Source organism: Chaetodon trifascialis, chromosome 20 (genome assembly GCF_039877785.1).
Source record: "Chaetodon trifascialis isolate fChaTrf1 chromosome 20, fChaTrf1.hap1, whole genome shotgun sequence".
Lineage (NCBI taxonomy): Eukaryota > Metazoa > Chordata > Actinopteri > Chaetodontiformes > Chaetodontidae > Chaetodon > Chaetodon trifascialis.
The window spans coordinates 11,349,622-11,367,809 of NC_092075.1; the positions used below are offsets into that span (position 1 = coordinate 11,349,622).

Here is an 18,188-nt window from a genome sequence, read left to right on the forward strand (position 1 = left end):
ATATATATAATGATGTCAATATTAATGTGTTCTAGAAGATAATTTTGAAAAAACAAAAAAATGCACATAAATGACAGTTACCTAGAAAATTTAAGACCACTGTCTTATGAATATTATTCAATTATTCATTTGAATTAGTTAATCAACCCTAACCTTAAAGCACAGATCTTTTCCTTCATACATGATGATTCCTTATTGTGTGCTTGCATCTCTTTCTCTCAGTCTGTTCAATTTTACTCACTTTTTCTGGAATTCTCTTTGCCTCAGTAATTTTTCCTCTTTTACAGCACATGCAGAAGCACAAGGCTGAGGGCGTCTTGTGCTCAAGAGGAGGACAAACCCTGCTCAGCAAGTCACACAGACAAACCATACCATAATCAGCACCCTGCTGGTTTCTGTTCCCAAAAAATGAAAACAAAGGCGTTAACGTTTACAGCATGAAAGTCTTCATGCATGAGCATAGAGCATAATTAAACTGCTGGATAACAACACACTGAATGCAGTCAGTGTTGCACTGAGATTTCACTAGATGGTCAAGTAATTCAAAGATTCATTGAATTATCAAAACAGCTTTTGCTGAATAAGTAATTGTGCTAAGTGAATGATCAAATAAGGAAGAAGAAGAATGAGACAGGACTGCAGAGAACTTATATTTATTATCATTTATTATAATCATTGCATATGTTTGCTTTGGATTTAGATTCAGAAAAAAAACATCAACCATGGGGATCAAATATATCAGCAGAGATTATTTGTGATATTTTTACATGGTGAATCTCAGAAGAGGCACACAACACAAGAAACAGTCAGTCAGTGCACACAAACTCTTTCTGTTGTGGCTGTGTTGAAGGAGAGTACCACACAATGCCACTGGAGGGCTGTCATGTATTATATATTAATGTCTGTTTGCTTTTTCTTTATTGGCCCAGAGGTTTTGGAGTAAAGGTTATGCTCTGGGGGATTTTCTTTCAGGTCTTTAGGACTCCAGCATTCACACTATTAAGACAAGTGGCAATGTCAGTTTTTTTTTTAATGTCAAATGCTATTTACCCTACAGTTAAAATAGAGAGGCAGGGCAACCCTGTCTTTGTTGAGAAGAGTGTTTGGAGGCTAATATATGGTGCAGAATCCTCTACACTTTTAAGTATCCCCTCTTTCACAATGGAAGGAGGCATTAAGTTTTAAATTATGTCTTTAATGGTTTTGAAGGTGACCACAGCTGCTGAATCTCAATTGTCTGTAGAAACTGGTGGTATGTTTTTGGCCACTGCAGATGGTTGTAGACTAAACACTTTGTCCAACTCGTGGCTTAACTAAGCCTCCATTCAGTGAGGTCTTGGTCTTCATGGGTGGGTTATTCAGATGTGACTGGGAAGGGGTGTGAGAGGTTTTGAAGTGGTCAGAACAGACAAAACAACAAAGACCTTTGTACGCCAGTTGCCTTGGATACATTGACACTGTCCCATGCAGGCAACACAGGCATACATCACTAGAGAGAATGTTGTCTCAGCTTCATCACTGTTTTCATTAGTGAACATTAAAAAAAAATAAAAGGAAAGGGGAAATAGAGACGAAGCTCTGAGCTTTGTTAGAATTTCATTAGTTGTTAGTTTTCAAGCATCTTCTTGGAAGACCTGCTGCAATTAATCCCACATTAATCATACAGTCTTCACAATGCACTGGAAACTTTATTCTTCATATGTTTCAAAGAGTTTTGGACGATTAGCTGACCTGCTGTATATTGACTAGATGACTCCACCATCAAAGAAGTGGATCAGAATCAGAATCAGATGTGCACCAGCTGACCTGTTTTTCTTGTTCTTTAGTCAGGTCTCTTTTGCTGTTGATCTCAGTGAGACTGCCTGATTAAATAAAGGTTATACATAGAGTATTTCCCCCAAAACTAGTGACAAATTATCTATATCTTTGTGGGAAACCTCCTTGAAATCTATTCTATTAGTAATATGCTATTTGTGCAATGTAGGCCATAACGAAATGAATGCAATTTTTCTGAAAGCATAAGTTTAAACTTGATGTGGAGTATGTTTGGCCATTACATTTTGGGGTTTCACAAAAGGAAATGGTGGCTGCTCCACCATTTCTGCTTTTAGCGTTGATTTAAACACATTTTAAAGTTTTCATGTGCATAAATTATTAAATGATCATTGTCCTCTCAGTGCAGTCTTAAATGAAGTCTTCATTAGGCAAAGGGACATATGAGACTAAACAGTGTTGATTTGGCTTCGACCTTTGGACTTAAAAGGAACCAGACAGACTGGTCAGAAGGGTTCAGCGGGGGCCTAATGTGCAGCATTATTATTTTACAATATGATGGTTAATATCTATTTTGAACACTTATGGTGAATTTAACGTATGGGTATAGTATGAATAAATCGTTAAATCACAAAAATATACATATAATACAAACAAACAGAAAGATTTGCGAGATTTGACTGACGTTTTCCAGACGTGTAATTCGTCCACCTGACAGTAGGTAACGCCATTGAGCAGAGCAGCCGCCTGTGTGTTATAAACGACGACGAGGAAGAAGAACAACAACAAAAGCAGCCGCAGAATTTAGGGCAGTTACACATCATCTCCTGTCTGCGGGTTTATATTTGCTGTAATGAAAAAAAGATGTAACTTGAACCAAACAGGGTTTTGTGTCCTGGAGGCTTGTGCGGAGTCGCAGGTTGTCAGAAGCAACGCTGTTGCTGTTTTCAGGATTGTTTTTCGTTTATGAGCTCGGCAGCTAAGCTAGCTTTCAGGTTAGCTCTTCAACTGGCACGTCAACGTTAGACCGACAGACTGTCTGACCTGAGATAATCAGCCGGCGTCTGCCGTCCAAATTAACCCGACACCTCTCTCTCAGCTTTCCCTGTGCTAATCACCAGGTAAGGTGGCTCAGTCGCTGTGTTTTGTTTTGTTTTTTTAACAGATTGTACATCTGGTTTGCATATGCTGAAGGTGGGAGCCTTTGCAGCCGATGCTGTTGTGGACAAGTGTCGATAATGAAACTTCAGTCACGTTTTGTTTTGTTCTGCACTCAAACTCATAAGTACAAAGTGCACAACAGACCCACTTCAACAAATTTGTTCTAATATCATTTGCTGTCCTGTGAAATCATGTTTTTTAACCAAATACCTATACACTGTATGTGATGTGCTTATTTTTGGGGGGATGATTGGTGGTACTCATGAAATACCGCGACACGTGGAATATGATGTCCAAACAACTGTGAATTTGCTCCTTTATTCTGTCATATTCTTGTAATATCATTGAATTTTGAGTTATTGGTTGGACAAAACAAGTAATTTGAAGACGTCACCTTGGTTCTGAGAAATTGTCATGGGCATATTTCATAATTTACAGATATTTCATAGACTAAACAGGTGATTGAAAAATGAATCAACGCATTAATCAGGAATGACATTCATTCGTAGTTGGAGCCCTCATATTTTATCACAGTACTCTAAAAGCCAAAGTGCCCAACAGATGATAGTTTTGCTTGTGTTATGTCTCTTCAAAAGCATAGAGATGGGAAGTCTGGGCAGCAGGTTCCAGTCCCCGTCTCAGGGACCAGAGGAGGCTGCAGAGGGCACAAGTGTCAGCCGCAAGCATGGATGTGAGTGTAAGAAGAGAAAAAGAAACGCCCAGTGCGACTGTGACAGTGAACAAGAAGAGGACGATGCCATACTGGATACACCTCGCAGGCAAGTCCATTAAAAAAATGATTGTGAAAGTTAGTTCAGTTTCAGAAATCTTTAAGTCATCAATATTTTGTTTTGTCTCTTCTGTTTTCCAAACGTGAGCAGGAAGAAATTGAAAAGCACATCACGATACATTTATCAGACTTTGTTCCTGAATGGGGAAAACAGTGACATTCGCATCTGTGCTCTGGGACAAGAGTGGAACCTCCACAAGGTGTATCTGTGTCAGGTAAAACATAAACACAGACACATCGATCAGTCACGTGGGCTATCATTGCCTATCATTTAATACGTTTTCTCTTTTCTCTCTGTCCGTCTTGCATTTTGAAGTCAGGATATTTCTCCAGCATGTTCAGCGGCTCCTGGAAAGAGTCCAACATGATGGAAATCAGCTTAGAGATCCCGGACCAGAACATCGACACTGAAGGTGAGAGAACATCAGGCGTAGGAACCAGAAGGCGACTGTGTTTGTATATGCTTTGAACTGACAGAACTTTGCCTCTGTGTGTTTGTGTGTGTAGCTCTGCAAGTCGTATTTGGATCCCTGTACCGGGATGATGTTCTGATCAAGCCCAGCAGGGTTGTCAGTATTCTCGCCGCTGCTTGTATGCTGCAGCTGGTCAGTACAGTGAATAAAGTGGTTTACTGTCTTAAGTGTTAAATTCCCCTGTTGATTTTTATCTTTGCAGTCACTTGATAGAAAACCTAATCAGGTCTCGTGGTTTGTTGTTGTCAATAGGATGGCTTGATCCAGCAGTGTGGAGAGACTATGAAGGAAAACATCAGTGCGAAGACTGTGTGTGGTTACTATGCTTGTGCCAGTATCTATGGGTTGGATTCAGTCATGAAAAAGTCAGATTTTAATTAATTTTAAGTATTTCAAATCACAGTAATAAATGGCCAATCTGTCATTTGTGCTGTGTACTTACATCACACTGTGTTTGTGAATTTCTTTCTGCAGGTGTCTGGAGTGGCTTCTGAACAACCTGATGACCCACCAAAATGTAGACTTGATGAAGGAACTTGGGTACGTGCTGACAATTCTTCTTTACTGTTCGCCCTCTTCTAGCTTCAGTCCTTTCTCAAAGTAACTTTTCTGATAATCAAGGCATTAGATCAATTTTTATATCATAGCACGACCCTCATGATTGCAATGTGCTGCTTAATTAGAATAGTCTTGATTAGTTTTAGTTCTGTGACGTCTTTAAAAAGAATAATCAAATGGTTGTGTTGAGTAGTTATGTTTTGAACCACAGTGTAAAAATAGTGCCATAATCACCATTTGTCTCTGCTCTTACAGGGCCGAGGTGATGCAGCAGCTCATCCAGTCCTCAGACTTGTTTGTCATGCAGGTGGAGATGGATGTATACACTGCTCTTAAAAAGGTACATGAGAAAAATTAGAAACTTTATAACTCCCACATACACTCACTGTAGCATCAGACCTCTTTTTAAGAGCTTTCTTTGCATTTTTTCCTCTCCGCAGTGGATGTTTCTGCAGCTCAACCTGTCGTGGGACGGCCCAATCAAGCAGCTTCTGGCCGACGCTGACGCCTGGCTTTGCAAACGCAGGACAGGTACAAAAAGGCCACGTCTTATGAAACAGTTATCTTCATATGCGGCCTTTCTTTGTTGGTAGCCACACACGCGGATGTTTCACTGTGTTTCCACTTGACTTTGCTCCACAGATCTGAGTGAGAAAGAGCCCTTCTTGAACACAGAGGAGGGGGCACCTTTTCGTTCAGTGTTCAGATACGTTCGTCTGCAGTATATCATCAACGATCTGGCATCTGCACGCATCCTGGAGAGAGACAATATTTTGCCTCCCGGTAAGATGTGGTTCTGTCTGACATAACTTAATCATGAATTTGTTTTGTCTGTGCTGTGGAAAAGAAGACATTTTAAATGTCATCATCTAGTATCAAATTGAATAATTTAAATTCAGTTTTCAGAGGCTCTCATGTTACTCCTGACTGCTTAATGGAGGAAAAATAAGGCCAGTTATGGGAACAAAGATTCTGTTTTCATCTTTTGTGCTTAATTCAGTTGCGTAAATTGTTTAATTTCACTAACTGCATTGACATGCGCAAAATATTCCGGTGTTTGCCTTTATTCCAAACATCCACATCCAGCATGGCCCTAAGGCCTAATTCTGGAAATCCAAATAGAACATGTTGTTTACATGACCTGAATCAAAGTCTGAATACTGTCATATCTGGAATGATAGTGGAAAATGAGTGCGCATGTAAGCCTAGTGATTGTAAGTGGTACGAAGAAGAAGAACTTGCTTACATTTAACTTAAATTTGACAAAAGCTCGTAAAGCATTGTTACTGTCGTTCATCCTAACGTTTGTATCTTTTCCATGTGTTTATGCATTGCTCATATTTTCTATTCAATCTTACTCCAGATTGGCTAACGTCGGTGTACAAAAACCAGTGGTTCGCTATGCTGCGGACAGAATTTGAGAATGATAACGGGTGAGACCTGAGGCTGAACAGTAGTATTGTTAGTGAACTGTTTTCTGTAACCACAGAACTGCATGCGTTGAATGTGTTTTAATGCTGTTGGGATGACAAAGGTGCCTGTCTGTCATTAGTCCCCATGAAGCCAACAAAGAGGAGTTTGAGCTGAGCAGCATGAGGTGCGGCAGGAAACTGACTAAAGATGGAGACGTGAGTTGGACAAACTTACTGCCTCAGTAACTTTTGCTCCTGTACAAAGTATTTAGTTTGATTTTTACTGAAAAATAAAATAATTTTCCTCCCCTCAGTACTGCTGGAGGTGGACAGGCTTTAACTTTGGTTTTGACCTGCTGGTGACCTACACAAACCGTTTCATCGTCTTCAAAAGAAATACTCTGAGTCAGCCATGTGGGGGCGCTGTGAGTCTGCAACCTCGAAGGCATCTGGCATACAGGTCTGTAGTGCGCTCAACCTTTGAGCATTTGTCTAAAAGCTGCGTACAGCTGTGTCTGTATGGACTTTAAAATAAGCAAATTAAGATGATCATTAATAAATAGACTATAATTACAGCTATAGTCTGGAAAGAAACTCATCTGCAAGAACAAAAACTAATACTTAGTGACAGAGCATTTGTTGAATTTGCTGAAATGATGAGAAGTACCAGTAATCAATTTACTGTAACTAGTATTCTAATAAGTAACTTATTACAGAATTCTGAGCTCATTTAATGAAATTACAATACAAACAATGCTTGTTTTTGACCATTTGTACAACAGGATTTTATTATGTATGCATATTATGTATTTATGTTTCAATATGTAATAAATAAGGATTACGTATTGAAACTAGGTGTTTGTTGTTTGTCTGCAAAGTAATCGGTCAACATTCCTGGAAATGGAATTTATTTGCTTTCTTCCCGAGAGCTGGATGTTACCTTTGGACGGAGCTAGGTCGGCTGTTTTCCCTTGCTCTCAGTCTTTATGTCAAGCTACATTAGCCAGCTGCTGGTGGTAGCCTCATATTGACCTAACAAACATGTGAGTGGTATCAGTGTCTCGTTTGACACTTGGCAAGAAAGCAAATAAGCAAATTTCCCAAAATGTCACATTACTCCTTTAAAAATACGTACAGCTTCAATTTTGGAAGGTCGTTAACCTTTGACAATTTTCATTTGCTCAGGCTGCGTCTCGCTTCCTTTGATAGCCGTGGAAAACTGGTCTGCAGTCGCTCAACAGGTTACCAGCTTCTCACGCTTGAGAAAGACCAGGTCAGTGCACTCTGTTCACCCGTAGATATAGCTGGCTCACTTGCCATGCCGTCACCTTGTACAAAATGCTGTTTTTGACTTGCTAATTGTTCCTCTTTTCCCTTTGACGACTCAGGAGTATGTGGTGATGAACCTGGACAGCCGGTTGTTGTCATTCCCCCTCTACGTGTGCTGTAACTTCCTGTATACGTCGCCTCAGTCGGACCACCGCCCGGACTCCTCAGACCAAGAAAGCACTGCTCACAGCGTGTCTTGATGCCCTGTGGCACACCCAGCTGCCATTATCTGCGACTATTCCTCTGGTAATGCTGAGACACTGACACAAGCTTGTATGTACAATCCACCGACACATTAAACATCACCTGACATTGGACATATCATCTGCATGTTATGTAACTCAGTGGATTATGGGAACATCATGAGGGAACAGGACTGGAGGGTGAAACTGGACCTTTGCTGGCTTGTATGGGAAGTTTCAGGTCTGTTCGTTCTGATCATACAACAGACTTTGGGGTGATGGTCGGAGGTGTGGCTGTAGCTCCGATGATTGGTGCACTCGAAAACACAGTGCTGTTTTTACGATGCACATGTTTTCCTTTTGATTTCTAATCGGCACTCAAAACAGCACTCGTCTTGTTTACTGACTTGAATCGATGGCCCGTGAAGGACGCAACAACAACAGAGTGGGACATCCGGTCTACCAACAGTGTCATAAACAATATAGACTAATAAACAGATTTCACGTGGTTAGCCGTGGCTGAATCCAGATGGCAAAGGTACTGTACAATCACTGCCAACACTTAAAACCTGTAAAAAGAAATGAAATGTAAATGAAAGACTGACACGGCATCTCTTCCGCCTGCTGCTGTTTGATTATCGTCATAGCTGCTTCCACATATCACCTCTACTCCGTTTAAGTGGCTCTGTCTGCCGTTACATAAAAAGAAGCTGGAGCGCAGCCGATGGCTACAATCACCAGACATCACTTTGAATTGTGAAAAATGAACTGATACTTGCAGTAAAAGCAGGATTTTCAGCCTGTGTTTTAACCCTCGTAGGTCCGTGTCCATCTTTGTCTTTGTTGGACATGAATCAGTGCTGTTTTACTCCAGAGCAGCTTCTATGAAGGCTTTCAGGTTGGAAAGTCCACCACCTCTCAGATTATACTCTGTATCAACTTTCAACTTTGTAAAATATACTGCAAATTTCATTTTATAAAACCTGATATGAACAAAAATGCTGCTTCAAGTAATACAAGTAGTCTTGCAAAGCCCGTGTAACCAACCTGAGCATCACTGACACAGTTTAACGATGGACGTCGAGTCACTGACACCAGCTTTGTGATGTTCACAGCGTAATGTTGAAGCTCACAGAAATGATGATACCAGCTGAGATGAGATGAGACCAGCTACACTGTCCATTTAGTGACATTAAACTGAGTCCACTGTTCCTCTTGTGCAGCTGTTTGACACATTTATAAGGCAGGATATTTAGACGGCTACCATCACCACATTATGAACCTTTGCAATTATGTTGCTGTACACTTGAGTGACTATTTGTTTGGCAATTTTGGAAATCTGTTGTTACCTCATGCTGTTTTGAAAACCAGTAAATGGGTGTTTTTAGCAGACTGATGTGCTGCTAACTCCTTCTGCTCAGTATGACTTGCCTGTATAGCTGTAACTGTAATTAAGTTCAAAGTTAAAGGTGTTTTTGTTTGGCATTTATTTATTTTTTACTTGATTTGTATTTGTATGGATTTATTTTTGCAAAACAAAGTATGTACACACTTCTCAACAGCCAATAAAACTGCCCAGTCACATGGGCTGTGGTGCTATCACATGACCTCTTTTTCCAGCATAGGTCTTTGCCACAGCTGCAGTTATTTGTGTATTTATGCTTCTGTAGATATTACAAATTAACTCTTGTTAAATATTGATTGTGTCTTCTGCTACTATTATTATACAGTGTCCTCATTATTTCCTTTCCTCCTGCTGAAGCCCGGTTTCCTATTTAGTGATATTCATTTGGACATACTAAAAGAACATATCTGACAGAGCTGCCCAGCCATTTTTATTCTGTTAATGTCAGTGATCATGTGCTGTATCATCCCACATGAAATGACTGAGCACTCAGACTATGCTCACAGCTCAAAATGATCACCTTTTTGTGGAGATTCCGGTGGATTTCCTCTGTTCAAAACAGCTGATCTTTATTAGGAGTGAAAAAGGTTGGATTAAAACTAGAAGTTTAGCATAATTAAGAAAACAGGAAACACTCCTAACACTCATCCACAGATTGGCTGTCGAGTTCTTCAGCTCTAAGACAGGGTTTCCTCAAGACGGGAACTAATTTTTGTAAGAGGTATTTCTGTGAGTGGCTCAAACGTAAGTGTGCAGGTGACAGAATATTCAGTTTTCAGTTGGCTCATCTGCAGGCTCTCTTCTTCTTGAATGTAATTCAGCAGTGATCTTTTTGGAGAGGCTGCTTTTATCACAGTTCTGGCATCTTGGTTTCTCACTTGTTATTCTACATTTAGATGATGTGAAGTACTTAAAACAAGACCTTAGTCTTAAGAGTTCTGTCAGATTATCACACATCCCAGTTAATCCTGTTGGCTTTGCTGTTCTTTCTCAGATTTGCTCTTCTATGTTCCTGACATTTTGATTTTTATTGAATCCATGAATGCATTTCATTCTTCTCAAAGGGCAATTTGACATAATTGCAAACTTTACAAGTCACCAGATTGGTTGCATTGAAATGACTTCACCAGCTGTGAATTAAAACACTGTCCACATTAACAATGACAATATGTTAGATTTGGACCAAGTCAATGGGGCTGTAGCACTTACATCAGGTCTACACTGCGCTTCCTGCGTCATGTATTTGTTCATGTGCAATGTTCCCCTGCACTTACTCAGTGTTGCCTTTCTTGTAACATTATTTGTATATAACTGAATATTCTTTTGCAATCATTAAAATATGTAACAAAAGCATCTCTGGCATTTGTGTTGTCTCAATACTAGCAAGCAGAGCTCATGCTGTTCATATGATGAAGTAATGCAGTTCAAAAAGCAGGTATGTCTATCAGACTTTTAATCCAGATATATAAACATCTCTCATGAGGGGAGGTCAGACAATCAGAACAACTCGCAGTAAGTGACAGAGGGCTCATACTGCAGAGAAACATGCTAAGCTTCACGATAACTTCAAAATTAATTGTGGCTGGGAGCAGTTGAACATAAATGACATTCACAAGTGAATGCAGGAATAGATGCACATCTGAAACGTGATGGAGTACAAGTTTTAAAACTTGATATATGCATATTTTTTTAAAAAACGCACACTTAACAGGTCCCTTCAAAGCTTTTCTGAGCTGCCGTCTTGTTCGCGCACAGTGACATAACACCAGATGATCACTGGATTTTTTTGCTCGTCCCAGATAAACCAGGATCCTAACAGGTCAGATCCTCTCAGCTCCCAGTCTCCACTGTTTGTAGACGACACATGGTACAATAACAAATCTCACAGCGAACAGTTAGAAATCTCCACAACACCAACATTCAGTCAAAGCCTCTAAAACTTGTATCAAATGATCCATAATAAAGTTCACTCTGCCGACCCTTTCGTGGTGTTCCAGCCCTCTATTCCTCTGTTGTAACTGGTCAAACTGGCTGAGCTGACTAACCCTGTGATGCTGTATATTTGCGTCTCCAGCTGCTCATCCCGCCCCTCACTGCTCTATAGAGTCCAAATTCTCTTTGAGCCTTCGGGTCATGCTGGGGATCAGGTTTACGTGGTCATCCACACAGCTGCCCACACAGCGCTCCATCAGCGATCGAACAGCTGGCTCCTTCGCGCCGGAGTCAAACAGATCCTTCGCCTTATCGTTGCAGTGCATCGTGCATCTGGTGAGGCGGTCCTGAGGGGCAAAGAGAACGTGGTTTTACTTACTGAAGGCACAGAGAGAGAAGTAGTAGTATCACAGTTTACAAAGTGTGGTGAAACCTGTAATGTGAAAAAACAGGTGGCTGAGCTGAAGCACTGAACGATAAAATTAACAAACTTTTTAATGAGCACATTCTAACGATTGAGTACACTGAAACGAACTGCTTTGCCCATCACTTATTTCCATGTGGGAGTTATGTCTCTGTGTTAGACATGATATGAGCTGTGTGTTATACCTACTGCTGTTGTATCTAACTTGATATGCAGTTTATTGCTTTGATTTCCCTGCTGCAACCCTAAAAGTTATTCCTCATGGGCCCTGAAGTATGGGTTGAACTAAAGAGAACTCAACTGAATTACATCCGCTTTAGTAAACTCCCACTGCGGGTCTGATGCGAGTGAACTAAGCACCTGGTCCCAGACTGTCAGGGGTCAAAGCATGTACCCTGCCACACACTTGCATGTCATGTCCCTCACCTGGAACTTCTCCAGCTCTGAAGTGACCAGTCCCTGAGCTTTGGCCAGAGGAGTGTGACACCTCTCGATGCACTGATGCACCTGAGACATGGAGTCTGAGGGGCGCTCACAACACTCTGCACTGCAGCGGAACATGCGACCCTGCAGCAAGAACACACAGATAACTCATGTGATGGATGAAAACTGCTGCAAACATCAGACTGTCAGAAACAAAGCGCTGCATTCACACTTCATGTCTCCACAGATAAGACACCTGCCTGCATTTTACGGATGTGGTCCCTCTCCAGGCTTTGGACCATGTCTTCCACCACGGTCTGCATGCGTGCCTGATGTGCTTCTGCCATTTTTGCTCTCGGCGCTAACTCTTCACTAATATTTACGATGAGTTTAGTTCATAAACCGGGGCGGACACGCTGTACCTGCGGCGTCCACGGCAAAGCTGTCGCCGAGCTGCTTTACTTTACAATTTCTTAATAACTAAGGTCACCTCCATTGAAGCATGGTTCAAGATGTGAAGATGGTTACGTTATTTCCGCTTTACTTCCGCAAATGTTAAAAAAAAAAAAATCCTCTTCCGTTTTTTGTCACCTGCCTTCAAAATTTAAAAAAAAGTGATAAAATAGACACTTTTTTAAAATCATTTTAGCATTATTGGCAATTAACTATTCTCAATATTGATCTATTTTATCGTGAGAGATTACAGACGAGAGATGACAACTTCCGCTCAGCTCATTCAAAGTTCCAAGAGCCCCATTTTCCGCTAATTAACCACCGAGCATGCTTGTCTGCGGACACATCTGCCTTATGATACACATTGGAACCGGAAAAGAGAGTGGAGTAAGCGAGACTAGATAGACCCTTTCCCAATGCACAAATCAATTGACCCTTCAAAATAAAAGACCTTAAGATCCCGACATTCCACCTTACATCTTCCTGCCATTTTTAGCCATGGTACTCACATTGAATTATATAGTAGTCTTAGCATAATTGGGTATAGGTAGTGTGAATTATAATGTATAAGGTAGGCAGGTTTACACAGAAGCATATAATTGTTACTTTTCATGAGAAAATGTGTATAGACATAGCGAAGCTTTTAGTTTGAAACTCGACCTTAAGCGTACCAGGAAGTGTGTTTCAATATTTGGAGACGTTCACGGTGCTCCAGCGTGAGTCAATCGTCAAACAAGTTTAATAGTTCGTTAGTAATTGTCACTTCTTGTCTCATTGTAGCTTTTGTTAACTGTTCAGTTTAATGTTGAAGTAGACAGGAGGGAATTTTACTGAACTTTCAAGTTATCTTGAAGTGCAACGCCGAAGTTAACACTGTGAAGGCTACTTGTGGACCAAGCTGCAGCGCTCCTGTACTGACTTGAAATAGTGAGTCCACACCGTTCACTGTACCACTGAGCGCTTTCTCTTTATAAAGTTTTAAGACATGGTAGCGGTTGCCTCGGCTGTGTAATACGATATGTTACCATTTCCTTCGTTATTCTCTGCGTGAGTGTAAAACCCCGTGGGTGTAACCTTTGACCAAGACTGATAGCGACTGATGGCTTGAAGTAATTGGCTTGTTTATTCTTCCTATTCAGATGCTCCGTAGTGACAAATGCCCACAATGAATCCACGAACCCTGTCACTGAGGGCTCTGCTGCTCCTGGGCCTCTGGAACACCGGCAGAAGAAGTCTGGCCTCAGCCCCAGAGTTGCAGGAGCAACCCCAAAAGATTGGTAAGCCAGTCCCAGGTCAGGGTGAATGAAAACAAGACATGAGCACATCAGTCCTCCTCTCTAAAACCCCCTCTTCAGGTCACAATGATGCTTCTAAAGTCTGCTTCAGTGGAGGGTAGACAAGCTTTTCTTCCCCAGGATGCTTCAGTTCATGTTATATTTCTTTGGGGAGACCTCACTGTGAACTCAGCCAGATGACAACAACAGCATACTGTAAATACACAAAACTCAGAAATTATACTTTGCATCGTGTTTTGTGGCACATTCGATGTGAGTTAAACGAGGAGGTGGCATTTGCATTCATCCTGCAGTGCCTCCCACAGGGAGGCTCGGCATAGTCATTCAAATCAGTTAGTCAATATGAAAATCGATAATCAGATGGGATGATTTTCTTGGTATTATCCATAAGATCTTAGACACTATGATGATATATTCTTTGATTTAGCTGTATCAGTAACTCAGAAGCATGTAGGTCACGATGATCTTGCTATGAACCAAAACTATGAGGCCTCCTGAAACAGAATTGATCAGGGGACTAATCAATCATGAGAAACAGGGCTGATGACAGGTTTTTTTGGACTGTCCTTGAGACTACAAAAGTGATTTGAAGACATCATCTTGAGTTCTGGAAAAATACGATGGACATTTTATGGGCAACATAAAGAAAGTATAGATTAAAATAACAGTGATCATCTAATCAAAAAATGATAATCTCTTACTCTAGAATGAAAGTACTTATTATTGGTAGCCAGAGAATACAGCGAGGAAGATTTGACAAAAGTTGTTTCAAGTGTCAAATAACATAAAATTGAGGAAAGAAGTTTATTCTGTAAAGGTGCACATGGATCGACAGTATAACCAGTGTTATCAACCAGGTGAACAATTCCAGCTGAGCCTGATGCAAAGTTGGTTTACTCTGTTGTCTCTTCTTTTTTAAAGCTGTGGTCGGAGCGGGCATCGGCGGAGCAGCTGCGGCGTTTTACCTGAGGCAGGAGTTTGGAGGCGCGGTGAAGATCGATGTGTTTGAACCCGGCACTGTTGGCGGGCGACTAGCGACGGTGAAGATTGGAGATCATGAGTATGAGACGGGGGGCTCAGTCATCCATCCGCTGAACCTACACATGAAGCACTTCATTGAAAAATTAGGTAAAATCAACATTTCTTGAGTTAAACAGGCTCAGAACAATGCATGAATAGTTGAAACCACAGATTGCATGCACTCCAGTGAAGCCAGCTATGTTCCCTGTTTGTTTCAGGTATTCCTCCCAGGCACGCCGTCCCCTCTAAAATGGCCATCTTTGATGGAAAGGAGCTCACCTTTGAAGAGAGCGACTGGTTTTTAGTGAATTTCTTTCGCTTGCTCTGGCGTTACGGGTTCAACTTCCTCCGAATGCAGATGTGGGTGGAAAGTATTTTGGACAAATTTATGAGGTGAGGAGGAGAAAAGCAGCTGTCATGGCTCCAAAGTCTAATGTCTTCAGTTGGGTGTCTTACCCGTTGTGTAAATCCTTTTTTTTTTTTCACAGGATCTATCAGTATCAGCAGTATGGTTACTCATTTTCCAGTGCGGAGAGGCTCCTGCACGCCATGGGCGGCGACAGTTTTCTTACCCTGATGAATCAGACCTTGGAGGAAACGATGATGGGTGATGGATTTTCGCAGATCTTCCTCAACGATATTGTTACACCCATCACTCGTGTCAACTATGGCCAAAGTGTCCGCATCAATGGCTTTGTGGGTATGTTTTACAATGTAAGAATTTGGACTGCTTCATCACATATGTAATTATAATGTGGTTCTTTTTGTTGAAAAAGCTTAAAATAGAAGCAAGTTCCTGTATGTGTTGTCTTCTAGGGGCCGTGTCATTAGCCGGGGCAGATTCAGGCCTGTGGGCAGTGGATGGAGGCAATAAGAGAGTGTGCTCGGGACTGTTGTACCACAGCAATAGTGAGCTCATCCCTGCCAGAGTGACCTCCATTTCAGTCAAACTCCGACCATCCAAGAGAGGTGCCTCTCACATTCCTTCAATTTAGTCATTTTCTCTCACTCATGGATTTGTCACATGTATGTTAACACCTTCTAATGCCAAACCTCCGTCTGTCTCCCATCTGCAGGCCCCACAGCCACCTTCTATGAGGTGAATTATGTGGAAGAATCAGGCTCAGCACACTCTCTGTATGACATAGTGGTGATAGCAACACCGCTTCACCAGGGAAAGTCTGACATCACCTTCTCAGGTTTCTCACCTCCGATCCCGTCTCACTATCCGGGGCGCTACCACCAGATTGTCTCCACCCTGGTCCATGGCCTGGTGAACACCTCCTACCTCGGGACCACAGAGCCGGCCTCGGACTTCACCGTGTCCGACGTCCTCACCACAGGCTCAAAGGGCTGTGCCATCAACAGCCTGAGCTCTGTCGACCCTGTCCACATCCCTCAGGGTTACAAGCGACCCCCCGCCAGCCAGGCCAAAGTCTGGAAGGTGTTCTCCCCAGAGTCGCTGTCCCAGAAGCAGCTGCAGGACATCTTCCTCTCCTGGGATTCTGTGTCTGAGACCAAGTGGCTGGCTTATCCCTCTTACCGCCCGCCACAGCGCCAGACCCCTCCTTTCATCCTGCATAACCGGATGTACTACCTCAGCGCCGTGGAGTGGGCGGCCAGCGCCATGGAGATGAGTGCTATCTCTGCCCGGAACGTGGCCCTGCTGGCACACCACCGCTGGCACCAACAGGTCAGCAAGATCGACCAGGAGGACCTGCACACCCGACTACGAGGAGAACTCTGAGGAGCGAGAACTAGAAGCAATAAAGTACTATCAAGTACAGTATAAACACACACTTCCTGCTGCACTGCAATAACACTCCTGTTGGGGCAAGTCCCAACTCTCCGTCAGGTATCCGGGGTGCTCTAACCACTTTTAAACACAAAAGTTTGGCCATTTTCTCTTTTACTCAAAAAGGTCAGTGCTGAGGTCTGGGAACACGGTGACAAAGTCAGCAGCTGAACAATCAGACAGGTTTAACCAAGTCAGTGGTTTAACTAGATCATCCAGACCACTTTAACTGGGCGGTAAATAATCCCTCACTGCACTGGAAAACCTGTTTGTGCACACACAGCTACTACAAATATGACATCTTAGAGTTGAACCAAGAAGTTGTTCGTGTTTATCTTTGTTTTCTCTTTAAAATAAGAGGCCAGGCGCTCATACATGTCGAGCACTCTTGCTTCTTTCACCATGTCTCTGCTTTCCCAGATCTCAGCGGTCACCTTGGTGAGTATAATATCGTTATTAGCAATAATGAGGCATCAACCTTTAATCATCCTAACAGTAGCCCCAGTTCGTCATTCACCAGCAACAGAAGCACAAATCACACTGAAAGGTGGATCAACATTGTACTGTGCTGAATTTAGTACTCACTGTGAAACATGCTGCACTGCAGGGTAGACACACACTCAAGTGTTCCTCTGTCTGCAGGAGGGTCTTGAACATATGTGGTTTTTTTTTTTTTTTTAACGTGCTTTCCTGCTGTTTGGAACACGGTACAACTAACATCCAGGAAGTCAGCTTGCCGGTGTCACACAAACCAGCCGTCATGACCCTCGAGCTGTACGCCTGCAAAGTGTTTGCTTATTTGTAGATGTCCTTTTTATTGATTGATTTATGTGTCTTCCAATGATCTCTCAGCTGCTCTCTTCAGGTCTTCCTGCGCCGTCAGAGTCACGCCACCGGGACCGAACTGAAAGTGTTTTGTTTTAACAAACGGAGGTTGATCAGTTTTAAAAGTTCTGTCCCTGTGATTTATCAGATGTCCTGTCGCTTTCATGTTCTTCAGCCACTTCGGGAGGAAAATTGTAGTTTGCTAATTGTTTCTTGAGCACTGTTAGAGGTGTATTTTTCTAGATTTTTGAAAGAAGTTTTCTGGTCGTGAGAATATGTCAAGAGATACTGTAGCAAAAATTATAATAATACTAGTGTGATGTAATTTCAGTTTTATACTTAAGTCCCTTTGCAAGTGCCAAGAAAACAACAACCATGTGGAGTATTTAGACCAGCTTCTTCCGCACAAAGAAAATGAGACTTTTACAAATTTAGATTTTAAACAGCACTGAAACCTCTGATCACACTGTATGTTTACGATCACAATAAAGTGACAAGGCCTTGTCTGCTCTGTGCTCTTATTTACCATTTTACTCCTGATTAGATTATGTTTGAATCACCTCTCGAGGCAGACCGCGTGCATGTATGAAAGAATCTGCACACTTGCTTCACAGATGAAGTGTATGATTGTGATATTTTTTTTACTCCCATCTAAAATTCAGATTTTTCTCTTTTTTTGAGGGTGAGAAGAGCAAAATGTCCTCGAGTCCCTTTCACAGCTGAGGAGACTGTTTGCATCCTCTCTTTGATCTGCATGCTTAATTGAGGAATTGTCTTTCTGAGTCACATTGTGATATGCGGTGAAGTCACCATTTCCATTCCTAAAAGGAAATGAACATTGTTTACAGCTCAGACTGCAAGGACCCCCATTTTTTTTTTAATCAGACAGACACAGAAACATCCCAAATAAAGGCCCGTGTGACTGAAGAGCCAACAAT

At 41.9% G+C, this 18,188-nt stretch overlaps 3 protein-coding genes across 4 annotated transcripts; 2 read left to right on the forward strand and 1 right to left on the reverse strand.

The window, feature by feature from the left end:
• Positions 1 to 2,529: 2,529 nt before the first annotated feature.
• gmcl1 (germ cell-less, spermatogenesis associated) lies at positions 2,530 to 9,514 on the forward strand. 2 transcript variants are annotated; one of them, XM_070988952.1, is made up of 15 exons: positions 2,530 to 2,894; positions 3,531 to 3,713; positions 3,816 to 3,939; positions 4,041 to 4,137; positions 4,232 to 4,329; positions 4,450 to 4,562; positions 4,672 to 4,737; positions 5,011 to 5,095; positions 5,196 to 5,286; positions 5,398 to 5,538; positions 6,119 to 6,188; positions 6,308 to 6,383; positions 6,482 to 6,627; positions 7,353 to 7,440; positions 7,556 to 9,514. In XM_070988952.1, the coding sequence occupies exons 2-15, from the start codon at positions 3,538 to 3,540 to the stop codon at positions 7,694 to 7,696; spliced, it is 1,512 nt and encodes a 503-aa protein (XP_070845053.1). In that variant the 5' UTR covers positions 2,530 to 2,894; positions 3,531 to 3,537; the 3' UTR covers positions 7,697 to 9,514. The 2 variants fall into 2 exon arrangements, with proteins under 2 accessions (XP_070845053.1, XP_070845052.1); XM_070988951.1 differs by having other exon boundaries at positions 2,783 to 2,894; positions 3,531 to 3,717; positions 3,820 to 3,939.
• Positions 9,515 to 10,219: 705 nt separating this feature from the next.
• On the reverse strand, positions 10,220 to 12,393 carry fam136a (family with sequence similarity 136 member A). Its single transcript, XM_070988953.1, has 3 exons — positions 12,123 to 12,393; positions 11,866 to 12,006; positions 10,220 to 11,362 (listed from the first exon to the last, which is right to left on the reverse strand). Exons 1-3 carry the CDS (start codon positions 12,207 to 12,209, stop codon positions 11,174 to 11,176), a joined length of 417 nt encoding a protein of 138 aa, XP_070845054.1. The 5' UTR covers positions 12,210 to 12,393; the 3' UTR covers positions 10,220 to 11,173.
• A 596-nt stretch (positions 12,394 to 12,989) lies between these two features.
• On the forward strand, positions 12,990 to 17,756 carry pcyox1 (prenylcysteine oxidase 1). Its single transcript, XM_070988218.1, has 7 exons — positions 12,990 to 13,242; positions 13,455 to 13,592; positions 14,532 to 14,738; positions 14,849 to 15,023; positions 15,119 to 15,330; positions 15,447 to 15,599; positions 15,707 to 17,756. Exons 2-7 carry the CDS (start codon positions 13,472 to 13,474, stop codon positions 16,375 to 16,377), a joined length of 1,539 nt encoding a protein of 512 aa, XP_070844319.1. The 5' UTR covers positions 12,990 to 13,242; positions 13,455 to 13,471; the 3' UTR covers positions 16,378 to 17,756.
• The last annotated feature ends 432 nt before the right edge of the window (positions 17,757 to 18,188 follow it).

Excerpts from the sequence above, each read along its gene's own strand:
- gmcl1 (XM_070988952.1), top strand. The coding sequence starts at position 3,538 with ATGGGAAGTCTGGGCAGCAGGTTCCAGTCCCCGTCTCAGGGACCAGAG. Across the intron at positions 3,940-4,040 it reads ACAAGGTGTATCTGTGTCAG|TCAGGATATTTCTCCAGCAT; the intron begins GTAAAACATAAA and ends TGCATTTTGAAG. Across the intron at positions 7,441-7,555 it reads TCACGCTTGAGAAAGACCAG|GAGTATGTGGTGATGAACCT; the intron begins GTCAGTGCACTC and ends TTGACGACTCAG.
- fam136a (XM_070988953.1), bottom strand. The coding sequence starts at position 12,209 with ATGGCAGAAGCACATCAGGCACGCATGCAGACCGTGGTGGAAGACATG. Across the intron at positions 12,007-12,122 it reads ACCACATCCGTAAAATGCAG|GGTCGCATGTTCCGCTGCAG; the intron begins GCAGGTGTCTTA and ends TTCTTGCTGCAG. Across the intron at positions 11,363-11,865 it reads CAGAGCTGGAGAAGTTCCAG|GACCGCCTCACCAGATGCAC; the intron begins GTGAGGGACATG and ends TTTGCCCCTCAG.
- pcyox1 (XM_070988218.1), top strand. The coding sequence starts at position 13,472 with ATGCCCACAATGAATCCACGAACCCTGTCACTGAGGGCTCTGCTGCTC. Across the intron at positions 13,593-14,531 it reads GGAGCAACCCCAAAAGATTG|CTGTGGTCGGAGCGGGCATC; the intron begins GTAAGCCAGTCC and ends TCTTTTTTAAAG. Across the intron at positions 15,024-15,118 it reads ATTTTGGACAAATTTATGAG|GATCTATCAGTATCAGCAGT; the intron begins GTGAGGAGGAGA and ends TTTTTTTCACAG.